We start from the raw sequence: 21584 nt of genomic DNA on the forward strand, positions 1-21584 counted from the left end.
TGAAGAGGGGACACAACATCAGGTAAACTACGTGAGGAAGAAAAGGGGAGAGGAAGGAGATAGACTAAAAAGAGAGAAGCATACAAATAACCAGTTGGGCTAATATTGGTAATATTACTGTATGTTTGCTTTAAAAGGCCAAAATATGTACTTTCCTCTTTTATTATTCACCTATAGTACGTGAACTGCAGATTCCATAGTGGTTTTTGCATTACAATTGTTATTGAAAGACTTGCATTAGTTATTACTCGTTTATGAAATTTTTCTTTAAGAAAGTGATTTTGCAGTTCTTGCTCGTAAGGTCACATTTTCAGCAAAGAATATCTATATACGTAAATGGGCAAGACAAGACATGTCTCTACCTATAGTATCGAGAAAAATGGAAAAGAAAAACTTTTTGCTCATCAACTTACATTCAACATCGCTTTAATTTCTCAAGAAAAACAAACACTCAAGAATGGTTTGGAACTAGTATTATTATACTGCAGATGATTTTTAATAACAAGCAAAAGAAACTACTCTTTTCTTTCGAAGGATTCTTGAGGCGAAAATAAGACTGTTAAGTTAGTGCCCAATGTATAATAGCAATCAAAAAAAGATGCAGAGTAACTATAACAAAAAACAGCCCTTTTCTCCCTTGGAAGTTGGAAAGCTTGCAAAATGTTTATACCCAAGCGAAAAAACGGCTTAATCCTTCTAACCGAGCAGCTGATTACATACTACTTCTAGCCCTTGTAGATCAAAAGTATGCATTTTGTTGATATTATATTTTCTAAAGCTTCTGCATCAAGTCTGATACTCAAGCTTACATGTGGTGGTTGTTCCTTTTCAGTCTGTCAGGCGTAGATCGTTCTTGTTTTTTATCATTGTTTCCCTTGCTGACTCTTCTTGATCATCATCATGGCATTCTTCCCCCTTCAAATCTTTGTTATCGTCACTTTGAGAAGTTGAAAGAGTATCCGCAAACTCAGCACATGGCGATATACTCTTTCCAGAAGGTGAATCCGCAGAGCTTAAGTCTTTCTGGTCACTCCGCAGTCGAGTTTTGACAAGGTAATGTGCCACAGATTTGTAACCAAGACGAACTACCTGGAAACATGTGTATTTTCTTAGGAATCTCTTCTTTCTTTTTTTGATAAGTATGTCACAGCATTCTCAGACCCCACTATGTGGAATTATACTGGGTATGTTGTTGTTGTATGTCACAGCATTGAATGCTTCAACCCCTTAAATCCACTCCCCCTAAACGCAAACTTATTTATATACAGAGAGAGAATCCTTTGTGATTATCAGGCAAGATATCTGCCTTCCCAGTGAAATGAATGAATTCAGAATAAAAGGCCAATGAAGGTCACCTTTCTATAAATAGAACCAGTTGGTGCATACCCCTTGTCGCGCCTGCATCGACTGCAATTACAGATTCCTCGGCAGACAGGGCAAATCCAGTTTGGATTTTCACTTGCTTCAATGACATTCTCCCCGTACCTACATAATTTAAAGCTCAAATGATTAGATCCGCAAACATTTTAATAACTTATTAACCAAAAAATGTCCCAGAAAATGGGGGACAAATCATCCACTGTGAAAGACAGCTATTCTTGCTTGTGTTCTTAGTATCATTGGGAATGTATTGGCAGCACCTCCTCATATGTATGCTTCCAAAAGGAAATTCCATTTTATTTTGTCAAAGACAGTAAACAGGCTTAAGTTTAAAAATCTATGGGAGGAAAAAATACTGTAGGCATTAAGGGGCCGTTTGGTACATGGGATAAGAGGATTTCATTCATTATCACCTCATGCACAGGCAATCTCCACAGAACTGTCCTTGAACCAGCTTGCACTTGCTGCACTCAGTGTGTTGACCAAGAGTTTTCTGCCTGCAATTGTATCAAGTATCTCTAGGTTACAAATTAATATCAAGCAATAAAACGAAACAAGAGAAAGTTAGACAGATTCCAGTTGATTGTACAAAGAAGGATGTTATCCTGGAGTTGGCAGCGGAGCTTATTATTATATAAAATTCTAATTGCTGATGGTAAAAGCGAATGCAGAATCAAAGTAACTCTGCAATAATGACGGGTGTCAATGTCATGAACAAAATGGTTTCTGCTCTAAATGAATACAACGCATTTGGATATCAAAAAATTAAGGAGATGTGCAAGCATGTGTGCTACAGATTGCACAGCCGTAAGTAGATATATAATCTCAGAGTTCTACCGCAATATTCAAGCCAGAAGTTCATAAACGATGTTATTCACTCTTTAATAAACCATAGGCTTTAAGTTAGCTTCCACATTGGCAAGAAAAATGTCAGTTATTCATACTAAATGGAGAAGAGATATTTTGATCAGACAAGACAGGTTTGGTCATCTTTGAATTGAGATTCATATCAAGAGTTATCCGGTGATCAACTTTTACCTGGAAAACTTTCACGAACTTACTATTAGACATTAGTTGAATAAAATCTCCATCCTAAATGTTTTCAGCTTCTCATACAATGTTGGCTCTTATGATTGTCAGCAGACAATGATTTACTTTTGGAAGCATACGAGAACATCTTATAGAACTATTTAAAAGATACACCATCAGATGCAATTTTCAAGACTAGCACGTTGCGCCATACAAAAAAATACCACTAAATGCCAATTACATTTCTAAAGTTAAGATGCAAACTTCTTTCTATTGGTTTAAATATCACATGCAACAAGATGCTTTAAGAATATCACTGAAGGATGAAGACTGCTGACTTAGGTTATCGCCCATATGAATATAAATAAATTCTCAGCCTTATATAAGAATCGTGATGTTTCATATCAAGACTTAAGTTCATAATTCAAATTTAACATACTATGAAATACCACTTTTAGGAGTTGAAAAGGCATTTAATTATCAGTGTTCAAATTCTTTTACAAGAACAAAGATAAGGAGTACTAAACAAACCAAACATAGCAATAAGATGCTAACTCTTCTTTTTTTTCCTGAAGCACTATTTCCACGCTTTTATATTCGTTCACGCACTAATTCAAACTTCGAATTATCTTCTGCAAAATCGTATCACTCCTTCAAATACATCAAAGATGCAAATTTTTTCTATAGATAGCATAGAACAGTACCTTTGGAAAGAAATAAGCAAAAAAGCAACAAAAAACAGATAGTGAGAACAAATGTTTAGACCTGCACTGATGGCATGACTTGCCATTACCAGGATCATATATGCGCTGGCCATCTTCATCATAGCCGTCAACATAAAGAGTCCACGCATTCTGGCAATCACCTAAAAGCTTTTCTTGTTCCTCTGTGTAGAATTCGGGGTTTTCACCTTCTGCTATGTTAATCTCCACATCCTCTGTTGACGTCTTCTCTGTCTTGGGAATCCTATGTTCATTGTAACTAACTGGAGCCTTATCCTTCAACCTAAAAACATTTAAACATCATTCAATAAACAATATTGTTTCAGGATTGGGAAAAGAGAGACCAAGAAAGGTTCTACTGGATGGAAAATCAACACCCTCTAACACAAGAAAACACCAAATGAGATATTGAACACAAACTAATATCTCCACTTTAATCAGGTCTCATTAGCAAAACCTTATTCCTTAAGCTGTGTTTAGTGTGGCATAATTATTTTTCACCAGTTGGTTGGTTAAAGCTGTTTTCAACCGCAAGAAAATGGCAAAAGGTACACATTTTTCAACCAGTTTCTTTTCACCAACACATAAAAATTGTCACCAACTTTTGATACTCCAAACTGTCACCAGCATCTATGTTCGTAACACATTTCTCACCTTGTGGAGGTAAGATTTGTTATCTACTTTTATTCAGAGTCAAATACCATAATATCTATAAACAAACATTTTTTCTGCATAACTTTTCTTATTAAAAAGAATTGATGTCCAGAAGTGGAACTAGGAAGCTTATGGGTTTTAAATTAATAACTTACATATATTTAATGGATTTTTAAGACAAATACAACAAGATACGGGGTTGGCTGAACACGCACCTGGCACTCTAGCTCCCCCCTAATTATGTCCAACATAACACAATAGGAACCAGAACATTCTTATCTCTCCTACTTTTTGGAGAATCATAAAGAAGAACGGAAAACCCCGAAAATGGTGATGTAAAATGTAAAAGGCTAAGTAGAGAAAAACGCCATAGAATAAAGTCCAGATAGACATAGAAACAACGAAATGCAAAGCAACAGATTTAATTAGTTTTGGGGAGAAAGAAAGTTTTAATTGGATGTAACCTAAAAGAGCGGCGAGGTGGGTCAGGTGACAATGGCTGACAGTTGCTTCGGGGAGTGAGTTTCGGTGGTGGTTTCTTTAAAGGGGCATTTGCAGTGTTGATCTTCTTGGAAAGTTCGAGAATGCCCAGTTTCTGCATTCTCTCCTTGTTCTCTCTGATTCTCTCCGCTCTTTGCTTCTCATACTCTGCTGCTCCATCATTGACGTTGTTGGAACCTTGTTCTTCTACTTCTTTGGCTGCCCCTCTCGCCTTCACCATTGTTAGCGGTTTTGGGTCTTACCCTTTTTGTGTGACTGAGTGAAGTATGGGATGGGGTGTGAGAGAGAAAGAGGGTTTTTTTTTTTTGTCTTGTCTTGGACCAAAGAAGAGGGAACGATGGGAACAGTGATCGGCGAATGGTTAAATAGCACGCCTGCATCTGTTATAGATAACAGCTCAGCATGGCGCGTCATTTCAAAAATATTTGCATTGCTCCCTCCATTTTGAATTTCCTTTTCTTGTCTTTTCCCTTTTGGAGCAAAGGAGGGAAAAGGTAGAGTCCGAAACTAAAGTAACATGAAAAATTAGCAAAAGAACCAAAATACTATGTGAATTACTAGTAATGAAACAATCTCATGGCATGTAATATCCGTTTTAGACCTGGGTTTACACAGATTTATCTTTCGGGCTATGCCATATCGAGCTTCAAAAGTACACATATCATGTGAACTTGTGTAATGCCTTATAAAGCTCTTAGATTTTTTTCATTACTGTACTGAGGGAGATTCGACTCCGATACCATATTTGTTATGAACCAAGCCCATGGCATGTATTATCGCTCTAGGCTTAGGCCCGCATGGATCTTTATTTCAGGCTACTCCATCGAGCCCTAAAAGCGCGCTTACCATGTGAACTTGTGTCATGCCTTATAAAGTTCTTTAGTTTCTTCTGCCATTCCGATGTGGGATTCGCCTAAGGTGACATGTGCACCCTTTTTCAGAAGCTCGCCAGCCTAGAAGCCTGACAGTCCTGCATGACCTGCCCTAATCAACTCGCTCTCTTTCATGGGCATCAAATTCAACCCCCCACCCCACCCTTGGGACTCGTCATCCTCGCTTAGGTTTGCGCCACTACCTTATCAAAGATGTGGGATTCGCCTAAACTTAGTTGGCCGCTAAGGTTTGCCCCATACCGTACTGAGAGAGATTCGACTTTGATACCATATTTGTCATGACCCAAGCACATGTCACACATTCTCCGCTTTGGGCCTAGGCCCGCACGGATTTGTCTTTCGGACTACACCATATCGAGCCCCAAAAACGTGCGTACCATGTGAACTTGTGTCATGCCTTATAAAGCTCTTCACTTTCCTCTCCCATGTGCATGTGCGATTCGCCTAAGGTGACATGTGCAACCATTCTTCAGAACCTCGCCAGCCTGCAAGGTCCTACTTGACCCGCCCTCATTAACTCGCCTTCTGTCATGGGCATCACATTCACCCTCTTCCTCGCCCCTCCCCCCTCCCCCCGAGAACATCCGTCCTCGAATGTAAAGGTGTCTTAGAGGAGTTAACTATTATAAACTATTGAATTTTTTTATAGAAGCTCTAACTATACCAAACTTGCACGTAGCTCAAAAAATATACTGTATGCCACATGGCCAAATCATACGAGTATAATATAACATTGGCCCCACATGACCATCAACAAATCAATATAATCATAACCATGTTAGAACTCACCTTGTAACATTTCTCTCAGCTCTGACCATCATCTACGGTCTAAAATAAGTGAGGATACTTCTTCCTCGTTGCTTCCTCTGCCTCCCACGTCTTTTCTTCTCGATTTTTTTTTCCATAACATTTTTATGGAGGCTACCTCTTTGGTTCTCAACTTACGAACTTGTCGATCACGATCCAAGCACATGGCACGTATTGTCTGCTTTGGGCCTAGACCCGCACAAATTTATCTTTCTGGGCTACGCCACCTCGATCTCCAAAAGTGCGTGTACCACGTGAACTTGTGTCATGCCTTATAAAGCTCTTCACATTCTTCTCTCATTATGATGTGGGATTCGCCTAAGGTGATATGTGCACCCCTTCTTCAAAAGCTTGCCAGCCTAGAAGCCTGCAAGTCCTGCTTGACCCGCCCTTATCAGTCCTCCGTCAGGAACATCACATTCACCCCCTCCTTGGGACTCAACGTCCTCACTGAGGTTCGCCCCACCAACATGTTGAGGGAGATTCAGCTCTGATATCATATTTTTCATGACCCAAGCCATGGCACGTGTTATCCGCTTTGGGTCTAGGCCCCCACAGATTTATCTTTCTGGGATATGCTACCTTGACCCCCAAAAGCGCGCGTACTATGTGAACTTGTGTCATGCGTTATAAAGCTATTCACTTTCTCTCTCATTCCGATGTAGAATTCGCCTAAGGTGACATGTGCACCTTTTTTTCAGAAGTTTGTCAGCCCAGAAGACTGTCAGTCCGACTTGATCCGCCCTCATTAGCCCGTCCTCCGTATGGGGATCACATTTAAAAAGAGAACATATCTAACTATGATGCATGCTAATTATGCACTATGTGAGCTTGGAGTGATGACTTCCGTTAACAACCGTTTGGCTGAGGTTGTGGCAAGTTGTTGACTTCCGCGTCGCTGCCAAGGTGAACCAACTTTCTATGTTTGTCTGCTTTGCATAATGGATGAATTATATATACCAATAAAAAATTGAATGAATGAGTTATTAAATCATTCAGTTGAGCTACAGTGTTTTTCTGAATTTCGCTAAAGTTGAAGTATTAAGAAACTAGTTTGGACTATGTTAGCTAGACTATTTACTTCTTTTTATTTTTATTTTTATGAATTTAGCTCTTTTTTAATAATCTTGATTATGTGCACTTTGATTATTCTATTATGTACTGCTAACTCCCACCAACTAAATTATTCGTAACTATCCCCATTACAAATTAGATCTATATATTTTGTCTCAAGTGTGATTTATACCCTAAAATCCAGATTGTCACCCATTTTATTGATGTTAGGCTACCCCTATGATACAACACATGCTTTGTCACTGCTGGCCGTTTATATTTCCAAGATTCTAGCGTTGTGATTTCATATAAAAAATTATTCGAAAAAGAGTTTGGTCGAGAAACTATATCGAGAAAACGTCAAGAATTTCTATTAATGATATTTATATTAGGTTAAAACTCAAACAGATGCTTAAACACCTACTAAAGTTGCTTCAAAAACTCAACTAATTGTTTAAGTAATTTAATTAATTTTAAGCAATTCAATCAGTTTTTTAAATAACTACTAAACTTGCTTAAATGACTCAGTTAATTGTTTAAACAACTAGTTGCTTAAATAACTCAATATTGTCTCCTCAGAGGTTATAAAGGCAAAAAATCTCTATTCGTAACGTTTTTGAGATAATATTTCTCGACAAATACCGCACTTCAAATTATTATATTATCGTGATTCATAAAGTTTCTAACTTTATCTTGTAGTAAAAATATGATGTTAGTGATAATTACGAGCTTGGTGGAAGTATGAAGGATTGGTAGAAGTAATTAACAACTTTATTCTTTTCCTTTACATGTGGTAAAAGGCTGAATTATGGTTTTAGAATGAAAAAAATGCATAGAGATGAGAGGCGCACCCAAGATTCGAAGGTTGTGAGTGTCACTACTTTATTTATACAGTATAGCTACTACTATCTACAAAGACCGAATATGAAGGATGTATCGATTTGGTTAGTTTTTGGTTAGTTAGAATATATCTTTAATTCACAAAATAAATAACTTCAATTTTTACGCTTAATTTAAATATATTCCAAAAAAATGGCAAAAGAAAAATAAGATTTCACGAAAGAACGCCTCTGATAAAAAATTTATTTAAAAGAATAGCTTAATTACTACATATTCTTCGTTTCACTAAATTAATTTACCTTTATTGTTCTTGGGTTAATATTTTCATCTTAATTGTCGTGTTATATGATAATTATTTTCAAAGTAAATCGTCGACGTTATAATAATCAACTCTAAACGACTATTGACCAAGCTATTTAATTTTTTCTTTTTCAAAACTTAGTAGAAGATGTTATGCAAATTACACTTCAATATATATATTAATATCGTATCATTTAAAAGAGAAACTATATGTTAAGTAAAACCCATTCAAATTAACTATAGGAAAAAAATTGCTCATGAAGTAAGGTATAATGATAGAAACAAATGAGGACTAGTATACAAAAGTTTGAAAAATAAAGAAGAAGAAGAAGAAAAAGAAGAAGAAGAAGAAGAGAGAGACTTAGCAAATAAAAGGAAGAAAGGGAGGAAAAGAAAACAAAGAAAAAAAGGAAAAAGAGCCGAGGTCGAGAAAATGAAGGGAAAAAAAAGAAAGAAAAAAGAGGTGAGGCCCTAGAGCCCAACTGAGAATAAAGGAAATCTTTATCTTAACAAAGTAGAACAAAACGAAAAGAAAAAAAAAGACAAAGAAGATGTGCTACATCAAGGATTCGAACTCGCATTCGTGAGGCCAACAAAAGCATTTAGACTTGACGCTAAACCAGTGGCACATCTGCCTACTTCATGATTTCTGAGTGTCACTCTAATAATATATTTATTTTTTCACAACTATCTCATATACATACTAAGAATTTTAACGAAGTGAGCGGGTGGTGTGGCACGCCTACCTCATAAGGTAGATCCGCCCTAATACAAACAACGCAAGTTGATACCTTGGCAAGCGATACGGAAGTCAACAACTAGCAGCAACCTTGGCCAAACGATTGTTGACCGAATCGTCACTTCATAGCTTACATACGCATGATTAGCCATGCGCAATAGTTAAATGTGTTCCCTTTTTCACATAATATTTTAATTATTTTGCTAATTTTTCATGTTGCTTTAGTTTCGCACTCTTAGTAGGAGTACGAGACTAAGGTAGGGCTATATTATGGGCCGAGTAGGCCTCTTACCAACCCATTACCGACCTAGTATCGATCTATTAGCATTCCAGTTGCAAGCTATCATTTTGTTCATGGTAGCTTAGGACTTGTAATTCTGTTCATGTATATTCCAAACAAATGATATATTTTTTTCATATTAACATTGTGATCCTAATCTTAGTTGCTCATAACTTGTATTACTAGTTCTTGTGATAGTTGTATTAATTTTTGCGTTCTTATTTTATTATTAATTTGATAATCTTCAGTTCGAGTTGTGTTATATGTTGTATTACCTAGCGAGTTGGATTAGGTTGCTATCATGACTTGGTGAGATTTGAGTCGTGATAATTTTTTCAACCAAAGAATTTTCTATGCAACCAGAGGCCGGGGTAGGGGGAAGGGCTAGAGCCTAGACTAGAGCACGTGTGACAGCACCTATAGCTACTCACGCTCGTGCTAGAGCGGCATCAGTTGAGCCGCAAATAGCTCTGGATGGTGAGCAGATTCCAGTTCAGGATGAGCCGGTAGGACCAGCTCAGGTCCTTGAGAGGTTTGTTGCTACCCCAATGCTTCAGGATGCTTTGATCTGTACGGTTAGCTTAATTGAGAGCATGGCTCCGTCGGGTGTACTTCCTATGGCACCAGCTACTTCCTAGGCAGGGGAGGAGCTCAGATCCCTGCTACCCATACTCCATAGCAGATGGTTCATGAATGCCATACTCCAGAAGTTCTACCAGCAGGTGTAACTCAGCCTATTACTATAGCATGGCCAGAGGATAGGCCCGTTATGCCAGTGGATGATAATAAGAGGATGGATAGGTTCTAGAAGTTGCAACACCCACACTTTGAGGGTGGTCCTTCAGAGGATGCCTAGGATTTCATGGATAGGAGTCACAATATTCTACATAATTTGGGATTTATGAAGTCCAATGGAGTTGATTTCACTACTTTTCAGTTGAGAAGGCCAGCCAAGAGGTGGTGAAAGATGTGCGAGCAGGACATGCTAGCAGGGTCAATCCCTCTCTTATGGGTTCAGTTTTAGTATTTTTTTCTTAGAGAAGTTTATGCCACCCAATAGGAGAGATGAGCTCTATAGCCAGTTTGAGCATTTGGTTAAGGGTAGCATATCAGTGACACAGTATGAGATGAGGTTCACACTGTTATCACACTATACAGCTTTTTGATTTCTACCGAGAAGGAGAAAGTGCAGAGGTTCATTGAGGGTCTTCACTTTGGTATCAAGATTAGGATGGTGTGTGAGGTTAAGACAGAGACCATATTTCATCAGACGGTGGAGATTGCTAGGAGATTGGAGCGCATCCATATGCAGGGTAGGGAGGAGCGCGAGGCCAAAACGCTTGTAATACTGTAGGATTCAGTGGTGCCTCATCTGGAGGAAAACAATATTATGATAGAGGACATCATGCCAGACAAGTTCAGTCAGCACTTCCGATCTCCCGCGGCACCTCATTCAGTCATGGTTTTCATGGTGCTCGTTCAAGACAGTTTCTATATAGTGCCCCTTCAACCTTTGGTCCTTGCAGCACACTCCAGGCAGGCCAGTTCAGTGGGTATCTGTCATGACCCAAAATCTCAACCAATGGGTTGTGATGGTGCCTAACATCACTTGCTATGCAAGCCAACACTTAACAATAATAATAGAAGCAAAACCAAACATTTAACATCATAATATCATAAATAAAGAGTGAAAGCTCCTAGGTCAACATAATAAGTCTAAAACCATCACAACAGTCTACACAACTTCCTAAGATTTGTGTTACTGGGTGCATGAGCTCTAAGGAGTACTAAAAATAAAGGCTGAAATGAATATAAACTATTGTATGATACAAATAAACAGTAGTAAAGATAATGAAGGTGATTCCAGATCGTGCGATCGATATGCAGCACTACCTCGAGTCTCCCAAGTATCCAAGCAAAGCACTTTTCGGGACTTCGCTGGTACCAATGCCTGAATGCGCATGTCACGACCCAAAATTTCACCTCAAGACCGTGAATCATCTTTTGAGTATTAATAATATTATTTTGTACTTAATATTATATTTTAACCGTGTAGGAATAAAGCGGTGTGAAGATAAAAAGATTTGGAGCAAAATTAAATAAAACGCGAAAGAAAAAAAGAAAATTAAAAGACTAAAAAAGGGGGGACACCCTTTAGGTTTTGTCCTCCCTAATGGAAGACAAAAGAGTAAGCTATGGAATGCAAAGCAAAACGCAGCAAAGAAGGATTGCAAAACGTTACTGGTTTCTGCGCCAGGGCCAATGCTAGGCGCTAGTCTGGACGCTGGGGGCGGGATTTATCCTATTTCGCCCCTTCGGTCCTACACGGTCCCAACTTATATAAAAGGGGTTCTAAACCTATTTTGGAGGGAGATAACATTTTTGAGAGGAACTTTTGACCAAGGGAGAGCACAGAACTACCGTGGAGGTCGGGTTTCATCTTTTCTTCCACCAAACCTAGTAATTTTTATGTTTCTTTGTATGATTTATTGTTTGGCTATCATGTCTATGTGGAGCTAAACTTCACGTTCTAGGGTTGTCATTCTTTCATGACTGTTGTTATTTGAATATTGATTTTGATTTCTTATTTATCATATTAGTTTATTTATTCAATCCTACGCTTAATTATTTAATTGTTTGATCACCAATTAAATACTATCTACGAATCTAGAATTGAACTCGAAAGTGGAAATTCTAGATTGCACATAGGACTGAATAGAGCAAGTTCTTAAACCTGGGCATCGGGGAACAGATTCGCAGTTAGGATAGACATATACCTAATTGTCTTGCTTGGTTGATGTACATGAATTATAAATGCGTTCTTGTTAGTTCTAATTCCATAGACATATAGGCGTTAGGTTAGCTTGAATAGTCGAGTAAGAACTCGACAAAGTCTTATGAGCAATATTAACCCTGTCAACCAATGAACTAGATGAATTAGTTAGTCAGTTCAATTGAAGAATACAATAGGAATGTTAGATAGTCCATAACCCTGGATCGTTTTCATTACATTGATAACATAAAAATCTAATCTTCCTCTATTCAAAGTCAATTTTTTTATTTTTTTTAGTTTAGTTACTTTAGCATCACTACTTTTGTGTTTAATTCTTGTTCAGATAATTAGGATAGTCTAATTTAGTTAATAGTTAATCACATGTACTCGTGGGCTCGACATCCGACTTTTAGTCACTTTATTACTTGACGACCGCGTTTACTTACGTGTGCGTTTGGCCGCAACAAATTTTTGGCCCCGTTTCCGGGGACTTAGAATTAGCTTATTTTCTTGATTAGACTTTTACTTTTTTATCTTTACAAGTTTTTTTTTCCTTTTTGTAAATATTTTTATTTTTATAACAATTTGATCTTTCTTTTAGTGTGTTTCTAGTTCTCTCAACATGACATCTGGGGATGAAATATCCGGAAGTAAGGTTATTGATGAAGAGGTTTGGTTGACGGAAGACTTTTATGAATCGTCTTTTTGGGCTTATCATGACCTGAATTCTGGGAGGTCTGAATTTAAATATGGGAGTAAAGGTTGGTATTGGGACGAATATTCTCGATTAAGGGAATGTACGAAATGACGTTATCTTCTAACAACATTGGTGAATGATTGGTCTAAGGAGAGAGTTGAGCTTGCACATAAAATTGATAATTTTGGCTTGGCTGTGCCTAACTTGGATGCAGATTTGAGTGCAAAAGTTCGTGTAACGCCCAACAATTTAATGATGAGTTGTGTGAAGCTGAAAAAAATCTTCTATACCAAATTGAAGAGCTAAAATAAGAATACCAATCATTAGACCATATTTTTCTTGATGATGCCAATATTGAGAAGAGTGCTTTAGAGTCATATGAGGGAGTAAATAACATTACTTTTGGAGAATTGAGTGTGTGTATAGACAGGGATGTAAATAGTAGTACAATTCATGAGTAAAGGCGCATTAAACCGCATTCCAATCATTTTTCCACATTGTGTTTAGATAGTAAGATAGTAATCGAGCCATCTGAGCCTATGGGGGAGTCAAAGAGTGAGGATGAGAGTTGCTATATTCTTGAATTTGTCATTCCAAAAAGCAAAAATTACCTTCCTCATCTAAAGGCCGAGAAGTGTAGAGTAAAAAATTTATTACTTAGCCCGGTTGTCTTTGTGGCCCCACCAAAAGAGCATAGCCACAGACTAGAAGCCAAATTAGGGGCTCGATTCATAAGTTCGGGGTGGAGGCAAAAAGTGGTTCTCGTCGTGCCGCGACGTTAAATTAGGCACTTGTTGGGAGGCAACCCAGCTTTACTACTTTCTTTTAGTTTTGATTTTTTTCTTATTGTATGATTTTTGTAGTGTTGTTTTATTTTGTAGGATTTTGAGCATAGGGAACAAAGCCACAGGAAGTGTGAAAAAGTGATCCAGATGATTGGAACTAAGTATGGGGTGCCCGCACAAAGGACCATCCTTGGGAGAAGTCTGAGTACCCCGTGAGCTGCTAGTTCTTGGCCTTTGGCCTTTCAGGGAGTTTCTTGTCCGCCCTCATTATTTTTTTTAACATTATTTGTGCATTGGAGACACTGCACTATTTTAAGTGTGGGGTGGGAGAATTCCTTTAGATCATTAGTAGTATTATATTAGTATATTAATTTCTTATTTTTCTCAGTTTTGTATTTTTGTTTTTTTTATAGTAGTGTAGTATTTAAGGTGATTAATTTTAAAATTAAAAAAAGGAAAAAATTAAAAAATATTGGACTTTTTCCGACGATGGATCTCCTAGACAGTTTTCTTGAGGGACTAAAGTCTAGCAAAAAATTGAAAAATAAAAATAATAATACAAAAGTATGTCTTTTTGTTTTTTAGGTAGTAATAATCCCGCATAGTTTTTCTTTGTGCCTTGTTCTTTTTCATGGGATGTAGTTTGAACCGGGTAGTAATTATTTTATTCTTAGAGTAGGTTAGACTTTAGGGAATAAATGGAAGAAAGATGAGATTCCTAAGCGCCCTTGACTTGTTTGATAGTAGCATATTTAGGCTTTGGCACATGTAGTATCTTTCCTATATTTTGAAATTGTCTATGATGCATGTACAGACTGGATAACATGTTATTGACGCCTATGTCTCATTTACTTGACTTATGTTCAGTTTATGCTTAATGCTTAATATCTCATGGCTTCGTGAATACTTGCATTTATTGAGAGTCAGAATGGGACCGTCCCTTAGTAGTCATGTGTCATGTATGGTAAGGTTTTTATGTAGTCTATGTATTGTACTTGTGTCTAGAATTTGCCCGGTATGTGAGTTGAAGCGAAATTTTAGGTGATGCTCGGTTTGAAAAATGATTTTAGGCCTTGTTTGATCTTTTTGAGCTTAGTGCTTATCACAAATAATATTTATCCCTAGTTAAACTTTTTGAGCCTATAGACTTTTATTTGGCATCCACATTACGAGCCTATACCCTTTTGTTCTTAATTGACATTGTTTTGATCTTTTTACCTCTTAAAGCATTTTAAGTGTGAAATGAGCGCTAAAAGAAGTAAGGAGGAAATGCGGGGTGGCTTTTGAGTGGAATCAATGAAAGAAAGAAGGGTGCACTTTATTTTGTAAAATAATACACCACTACCGAAAATTGAAAAAGGAAAAAAAAGAAGAAAAATCTGGAAAAAAAAAAGAAAAATAAATGTAGATGAATAAATGTCTTGTTTTTGCTAGTGCAGTGCAAATTAAGATAGTGCTTAAAGAAAAAGGGAATATTTTTTTTGGGTGATATTGTTTGTGAAGTTGAAGTTGGATTGAGGAAATTTGCGCTTAAGTTATTTGGTGATGTGTTAAAGTGCTTAGGAGGGTGAACCATTATTTCTTAATATATCCTACCCGTTCTTTAGCTCACATTACAATCATAAAAAGTCCTAATTAATTTTAGATCGAGCGAGCTTATATTAGTAGAGATTTACATTAAGGGAAAGCCTATGGTACCAATTGCATGCATGTGACTTCTTTGTGAGAGTGAGAGATTTCTTTTATATACAAGTGAGTCCTTAAACTATATTTGATTATGAGATTCGGATGTGTGGATTCAACTTACTCTCTTCACTTTTGTTGTGAGGGCACATGATTTTTTGAGGGATAGGTAACATTATTAGACTTCTCTATGATGTTAGATGTTCAAGCCATGAGTGCATTGTGACATTAAGTCGATTTTGGAGGCTAGGATTGTTATGAACACGTTGTATTTATTGTGAATATTATTGAAGAATGGCATAAGTAAAGGGAAGTGTAAGTGATTGCATATGCTATAATTTAATTGTTGCGATCAACCATGGTCAATGGTGTAGTGTGCTTCAAATGTGTAAATATGAAGTGCTCAAGAATAGTGTGAATTATTGGTTGACTCGAGGACGAGCAAGAGTTTAAGTGTGGGGTGGTGATGTTCGGCTAAAAAATACATATATTTAACCATTGTTGCCTCACATTCTAGTACTTTTAATCGTCTTTTGAGTATTAATTATATTATTTTGTGCTTAATATTATATTTTAAATATGTAGGAATAAAGCAATGTGAATATGAAGAGATTTGGAGCAAAATTAAATAAAACGCGAAAGAAAAAAGAAAATTAAAAGACTAAAAAGAGGGGGACACCCTTTAGGTTTTGTCCCCCAAATGGAAGACAAAAGAGTAAGCTATGGAATACAAAGCAAAACGCAGGAAAGAAGGATTGCAAAACGTTACTGCTTTTTGCGCCAGGGCCAGTGCTAGGTGCTGGTCTGGACGCTGGGGGCAGAATTTATCCTATTTCACCCGGGACAATGTTATTTCGGTCCTACATGGTTCCAACTTCTATAAAAGGGGTTCTAAACCTATTTTGGAGGGAGAGAACATTTTTGAGAGGAACTTTTGACCAAGGGAGAGCATAGAACCTCCGTGGAGGCCGGGTTTCATCTTTTCTTCCACCAAACTTAGTAATTTTTATATTTCTTTGTATGATTTGTTGTTTGGCTACCATGTCTATGTGGAGCTAAACTTCACGTTCTAGGGTTGTCATTCTTTCATGACTGTTGTTATTTGAATATTGATTTTGATTTCTTATTTATCATATTGGTTTATTTTTTGAATCATGTGCTTAATTATTTAATTGCTTGATCACCAATTAAATACTATCTATGAATTTAGAATTGAACTCGAAAGTGGGAATTCTAGATTGCACATAGGATTGAGTAGAGCAAGTTCTTGAACCTGGGCATGGGGGAACGAATTCGCAGTTAAGATAGACATATACCTAACTGCCTTATTTGGTTGATGTACAGGAGTTATAAATGCGTTCTTATTATTTCTAATTCCATAGACATATAGGCGTTAGGTTAGCTTGAATAGGCGAGTAAGAACTCGACAGAGTTTTATGAGCAATATTAACCCTGTCAACCAATGAACTAGATGAATTAGTTAGTCAATTCAATTAAAGAATACAATAGGAATGTTAGATAGCCCATGACCCTGGATCGTTTTCATTACATTGATAACATAAAAATCTAATCTTCCCCCGTTCAAAGTCCATTATTTATTTTCTTTTTATTTAATTAGTTTAGAATCAAATATTTTTAGGTTTAATTCTTGTTTAGATAATTAGGATAGTCTAATTTAGTTAATAGTTAATCACAAGTCCTCGTGGGTTCGACATCCGACTTTTAGTCACTTTATTACTTGACGACCGCGTATACTTGCGTGTGCGTTTGGCCGCAACAAGTTTTTGGCGCCGTTGTCGGGGACTCTAATGGTACCAATGCCTGAATTTACACAAGAAGTGTAGAAGTATAGTATGAGTACAACTAACCCAATGTACTTAGTAAGTGTCGAGCCTAACTCCGACGAGATAGTGACAAGGCTAAGCCAAGATACCCACTATATAAACCTTTGCAGTTAACAAATAAGAGAAAGAACAAGTGGAAATACGAGGAATAGTAAAGTGATCAACTAAAAGAAATAACAACCATTTTTCTCAAATAACACAACTAAACCTTTCTCAACAACTCAAATCCAAGAGGATGACACCATCTCTATGAAACAACATAGTCGAATCTACTCTGCATAATAGAAGGAATGAGTAAAAGATATCATATCAAATAGCATGGCAACACCCTTAATTTATTCACCTCTCATCCTCGCCAGTACAATAACACCCTTCGCGCGCGCGCGCGCGCACACACACACACACACACACACACACACACATATATATATATATATATATATATATATATATATATTATTAATCATTCTAAAAAATAATAGTAGGAGTGACTTGTGTAATAATAATAATGTTAAGAAGCACAAAAACACCATTCGTGTGTAAGTCACTCTTCCTCAAAAGCATGGAATTACCCTTAGTGCAATCCACTCTTCTCACCAAGCATATATAAAACAATACCAAGCAAGGTAGGAAGCATAATAATATCAAGAAGAGTTTGGCATGGATTCTAGATGAGGAGAGACTTTGGTTATGGATGTTCAGGTCTTGGACAATAGATTTGTGGGATTGAATATTTCTGAGTCTGGTAGAGTTCTCGCTTGTGTTTTTGAGCCATCCATCCTTATTTGAGAACATTAAGGCTCTCTAGTATGATGATCCCCATTCATTGATACTTAATATGGTTATTGTATATGATGGTGTTATGCGACTTCAGGGTGGGATTTGTGTTCCTAATGTTGATGGCTTGAGGGAGTTGATACTTCAGGAGGCACATAATTCACAGTATTCTATTCATCCAGGTGCTACGAAGATGTGTCGCGACTTGAAGTAGCATTATTAGTGGCGGAGGATGAAGAAGGACATTGTTGGGCATATTTTACAGTGCTTGAGTTGCCAGTAAGTTAAGTACAAACATAAAAAATCAGGTGGTTTGACTCAGAAGATAGCTATACCAGAGTGAAAGTGAGAGCGTATCGTAATGGACTTTGTGGTAGGATTACCACATATCTTGAGGAAGTTTGATTTTATTTGGTTCATTGTGGATAGGTTAACTAAATTCGCGCATTTCATACCGATATTGATTACTTATACTTCAAAGAGGTCGGCCCATATCTACTTTGGAGAGGTGGTTTATTTTCATGGCGTTCCTATTTCTATCATTTTAGACTGTGGCACTCACTTCACATCTCACTTTTGGAGAGCAGTACAGTGGTAGTTAGGTACACAAGTCGAGCTTAGCATAACATTTCACCCCCGGATGAATGGTCAGTTTGAGCGGACTATTGAGATTCTTGAGGATATGTTACAGGCTTGTGTGATTTATTTTGGGGGTCATTGAGATCTATTCTTACCTTTGGCAGAGTTTTCTTACAATAATAGTTATCAATCTAGCATTTAGATGGCTCTTTATAAGGCTTTGTATGGTAAACGGTGTCATTCTCCTATTAGTTGGTTTAAGACTGTGAGGCTAGGTTGTTGTGTATTGACTTAGTTCGTAATGATTTGGAAAAGGTAAGTTGATGCAAGAATGACTTCGAACATCTCAAAGTTGGTAGAAGAGTTATGCAGAGAAAAAGGTTCCTGATGTGGCATTTATGGAGGGTGAGAAGGTACATTAGAAAGTTTCACCCATGAAGGGTGTGATGAGATTTGAAAAGAAGGGCAAGTTGATTCCGAGGTTTATTGGTCCATTTGAGGTGTTGGAGAGAGTTGGTGAGGTTGCTTATATGCTTGCTTTGCCTCCTAGTCTTTCAAGAGTTCATCCGGTATTCATTTTTCCATGCATTAGGGGTATAATGAAGATAAGTTGCATGTTTTGGACTTCAACATAGTGCACCTAGATAAGAATTTGGCCTATGAAGAAGATTCAGTAGCTATCTTGGACAGATAGGTTTAGAAGTTGAGGTCAAAGGAGATTACGTCGGTGAAGGTGTTTGGAAAGGACAACTGAACGAGGACGCTACTTAGGAGACAGAGTCAGATATGCGGAGCAGATATCCATACCATTTCAGCACTTCAGGTATGTTTTTAACCCGTTCGAGGATGAATTTTTGTTTAAGAGGTGGATAATACAATGACGCGATTGATCGTTTTGAGTATTAGAACCCATATTCCCATATTTGATAATTTTAGGTTGGTTTGATGTTATATGGAATTCAGGTATGGGTGGTTTGGTTTTCATGAGGTTCGAGAGTGAGTTAGAACACTTAGTCTCATTTTGAAAACCTTAAGATTGTAAGAGTTGACCAAGGCTTGACTTTTGGGTAAACGACCTCGGAATCGGGATTTGAAGATTCCTATAGGTTTGTATGATAATTTTGAATTTGGGTGTATGTTAGGATTTGGTTTGGAGGTTCCTAGGTGGATTTGGTACCATTTATAGAAAGTTGGCATTAGAAGGATTATGGATTTTATAAGTTTGACAAATAGTTAACTTTAAATTATCGGACTTCGATTAGTGTTCCGAGGCTATGCATAAGTTTGTGTAGCTGAATTAAACTTGTATGCAAAGTTTGGTTAAGATCCGAGATGTTGATGGCAGGCTATAATATCATATTTTAGTCACTTATCGCACTCTAATTTACTGCACTTTAATTGAGTTGGGGCTTTAATCGCTAGTGTTTTGCACTAATTGTGTGATTTATACCTTATAGGAGTGATTCTTATATATGTAGATGTTATGGAGTGAATTCAAGCTATTCTGGAGCTTTGAAGTCTGAGTAAAAGCCCAAGGATTAAGTTGGGATTGAGTTCGGGGATCAACGGATGATAGTGCAACGAAACGAAGAATCGAGCAGGCATATTGCGCAGTATCCAGTAAAATGCACATAACATTTCGCTCGAAACTTCGTTTGGGATCCACAATATATCGTTGGAAATCTATTTAAAAGGGTTACAACTTTCATGTTTTACATTTTCCCAAATTCCTAACAGAACACCATCCACATGTGCGGCCGCGCACTGGGCGCGCATATGAGGCAGAACAGGGTGAAAAGTGCGCGGCCAAGTGCACGAGCACACTTTCAGGTACGCGGCCGCGCACGTCCTATCCGGGAAAAATGTCCTATTTTGCGTAGGAGAAGGTGTATTTGTTTGGGCCTGACCCTACTTGGTATATACACATGGGAAAACGGTATTTTGAGGACTTTTGATATAATTTAGATCTAAGGAAGCTAAGGAGAAGAGGGAGAAGCAAGAGCACAAGGATTTCACCATTCATCCTCACTCAAGACAAGGGTTTGGATGTTTTATGTTTTCCTTTGACTTAAACTAAATTGTGATGAATTTCTCCATAACCATGGAGTAATTCTTCCTTAGGGATTGATGGATTTGGTGTTTTGAGAATTGTTTGTGGATATTAACTCTAGTTTTATGTATTAAAGCGTTTTGGGTGTTTTTTATTGTTGCATATATATTCACTTGTTTATGTAATCGAAAGAGGCATAATTTGTGATATTTTTCATTATCCTATTGGTTGAATTCATTGATTCTTGTTAGTAATCGAAAGAGGCCAGTTGAATTAATATTTAGACCTAGTTAGGAGGATAATCGAAAGAGGTTCTCCTAAGGATCAATCCACTACAAATTCTTGCATATCTTCATCAAGCTTAACTTAGTTCATATCATAAGGTTGAGACTTAATTGGGAGAAGAGTTTCTACTGAATGTTTGAATATAATAGAGTGAATTCGAGAGACTCACTTGAACCATAGAAGTGAAGTAACTAGAGTTAATTCCCAAACGAGTATCTTACACCTATCCAATCAACCCCTATTTTCTCCATGATATGTTCTTACTTACTATTGTTGCGATTGTCATTAGCCAATAGTTTAGACTTCTAGTAAATTTTAGTTTTAAATCACATAACTCTAAATTGTTGATCATCTTGGATAGCAATTAAAACTAGAAGCTACGAAAACACTGTTTAAATCTAATCCCTATGGATACGATATTTTCTATATTATATTCGACTAGCGAACATAATTTTGTGTTGTATTTTTAGCTCGTCAAATTTTGGCGCCGTTACCGGGGATTGGCAATCAATAGTGTTTAAAATAGTCTGTAGTGCTAATTCAGGAATTAGCTTTAATTTTCTTTTCTTTTTTCCTCTTATTTTTAGTTTTGTTTAGTTAACTTCTCTTTAAGATTTCTTTTGTTGAAGAACTCTTGAAGAAAATATTCTTGATATTAAACTCTAAATACTGTAAAGATGGAGTACAACCAGCCTAAGAAAACGGTTGAAGAGTTAGCAGCTGAACATTGTCAGCGGTGCGCTATGTGTTTTAAATGCGGTGGAAATCATCTATGGGTTGACTGTCAAGCAGGTATGTATTCTTCCTATAGTTCGTATTTTGTACAGTCTCACTCTGTTTCTAGTCCGTACATGTATGAGGATTCATATGGGCACAATCTTGACTCTGGTTGGGATGAATACCCTTATTATAA

The 21584-nt window shown here is 37.1% G+C and overlaps 1 protein-coding gene across 1 annotated transcript; it reads right to left on the bottom strand.

Moving 5' to 3' along the window:
• Window positions 1–612: 612 nt before the first annotated feature.
• Window positions 613–4632, bottom strand: LOC107777498 (uncharacterized). Its single transcript, XM_016597534.2, has 5 exons — window positions 4250–4632; window positions 3175–3414; window positions 1794–1877; window positions 1356–1485; window positions 613–1089 (listed from the first exon to the last, which is right to left on the bottom strand). Exons 1-5 carry the CDS (start codon window positions 4504–4506, stop codon window positions 829–831), a joined length of 972 nt encoding a protein of 323 aa, XP_016453020.1. The 5' UTR covers window positions 4507–4632; the 3' UTR covers window positions 613–828.
• Window positions 4633–21584: the final 16952 nt, after the last annotated feature.

The sequence above is a fragment of the Nicotiana tabacum genome, chromosome 12 (assembly GCF_000715075.1).
Source record: "Nicotiana tabacum cultivar K326 chromosome 12, ASM71507v2, whole genome shotgun sequence".
Taxonomy (NCBI): domain Eukaryota; kingdom Viridiplantae; phylum Streptophyta; class Magnoliopsida; order Solanales; family Solanaceae; genus Nicotiana; species Nicotiana tabacum.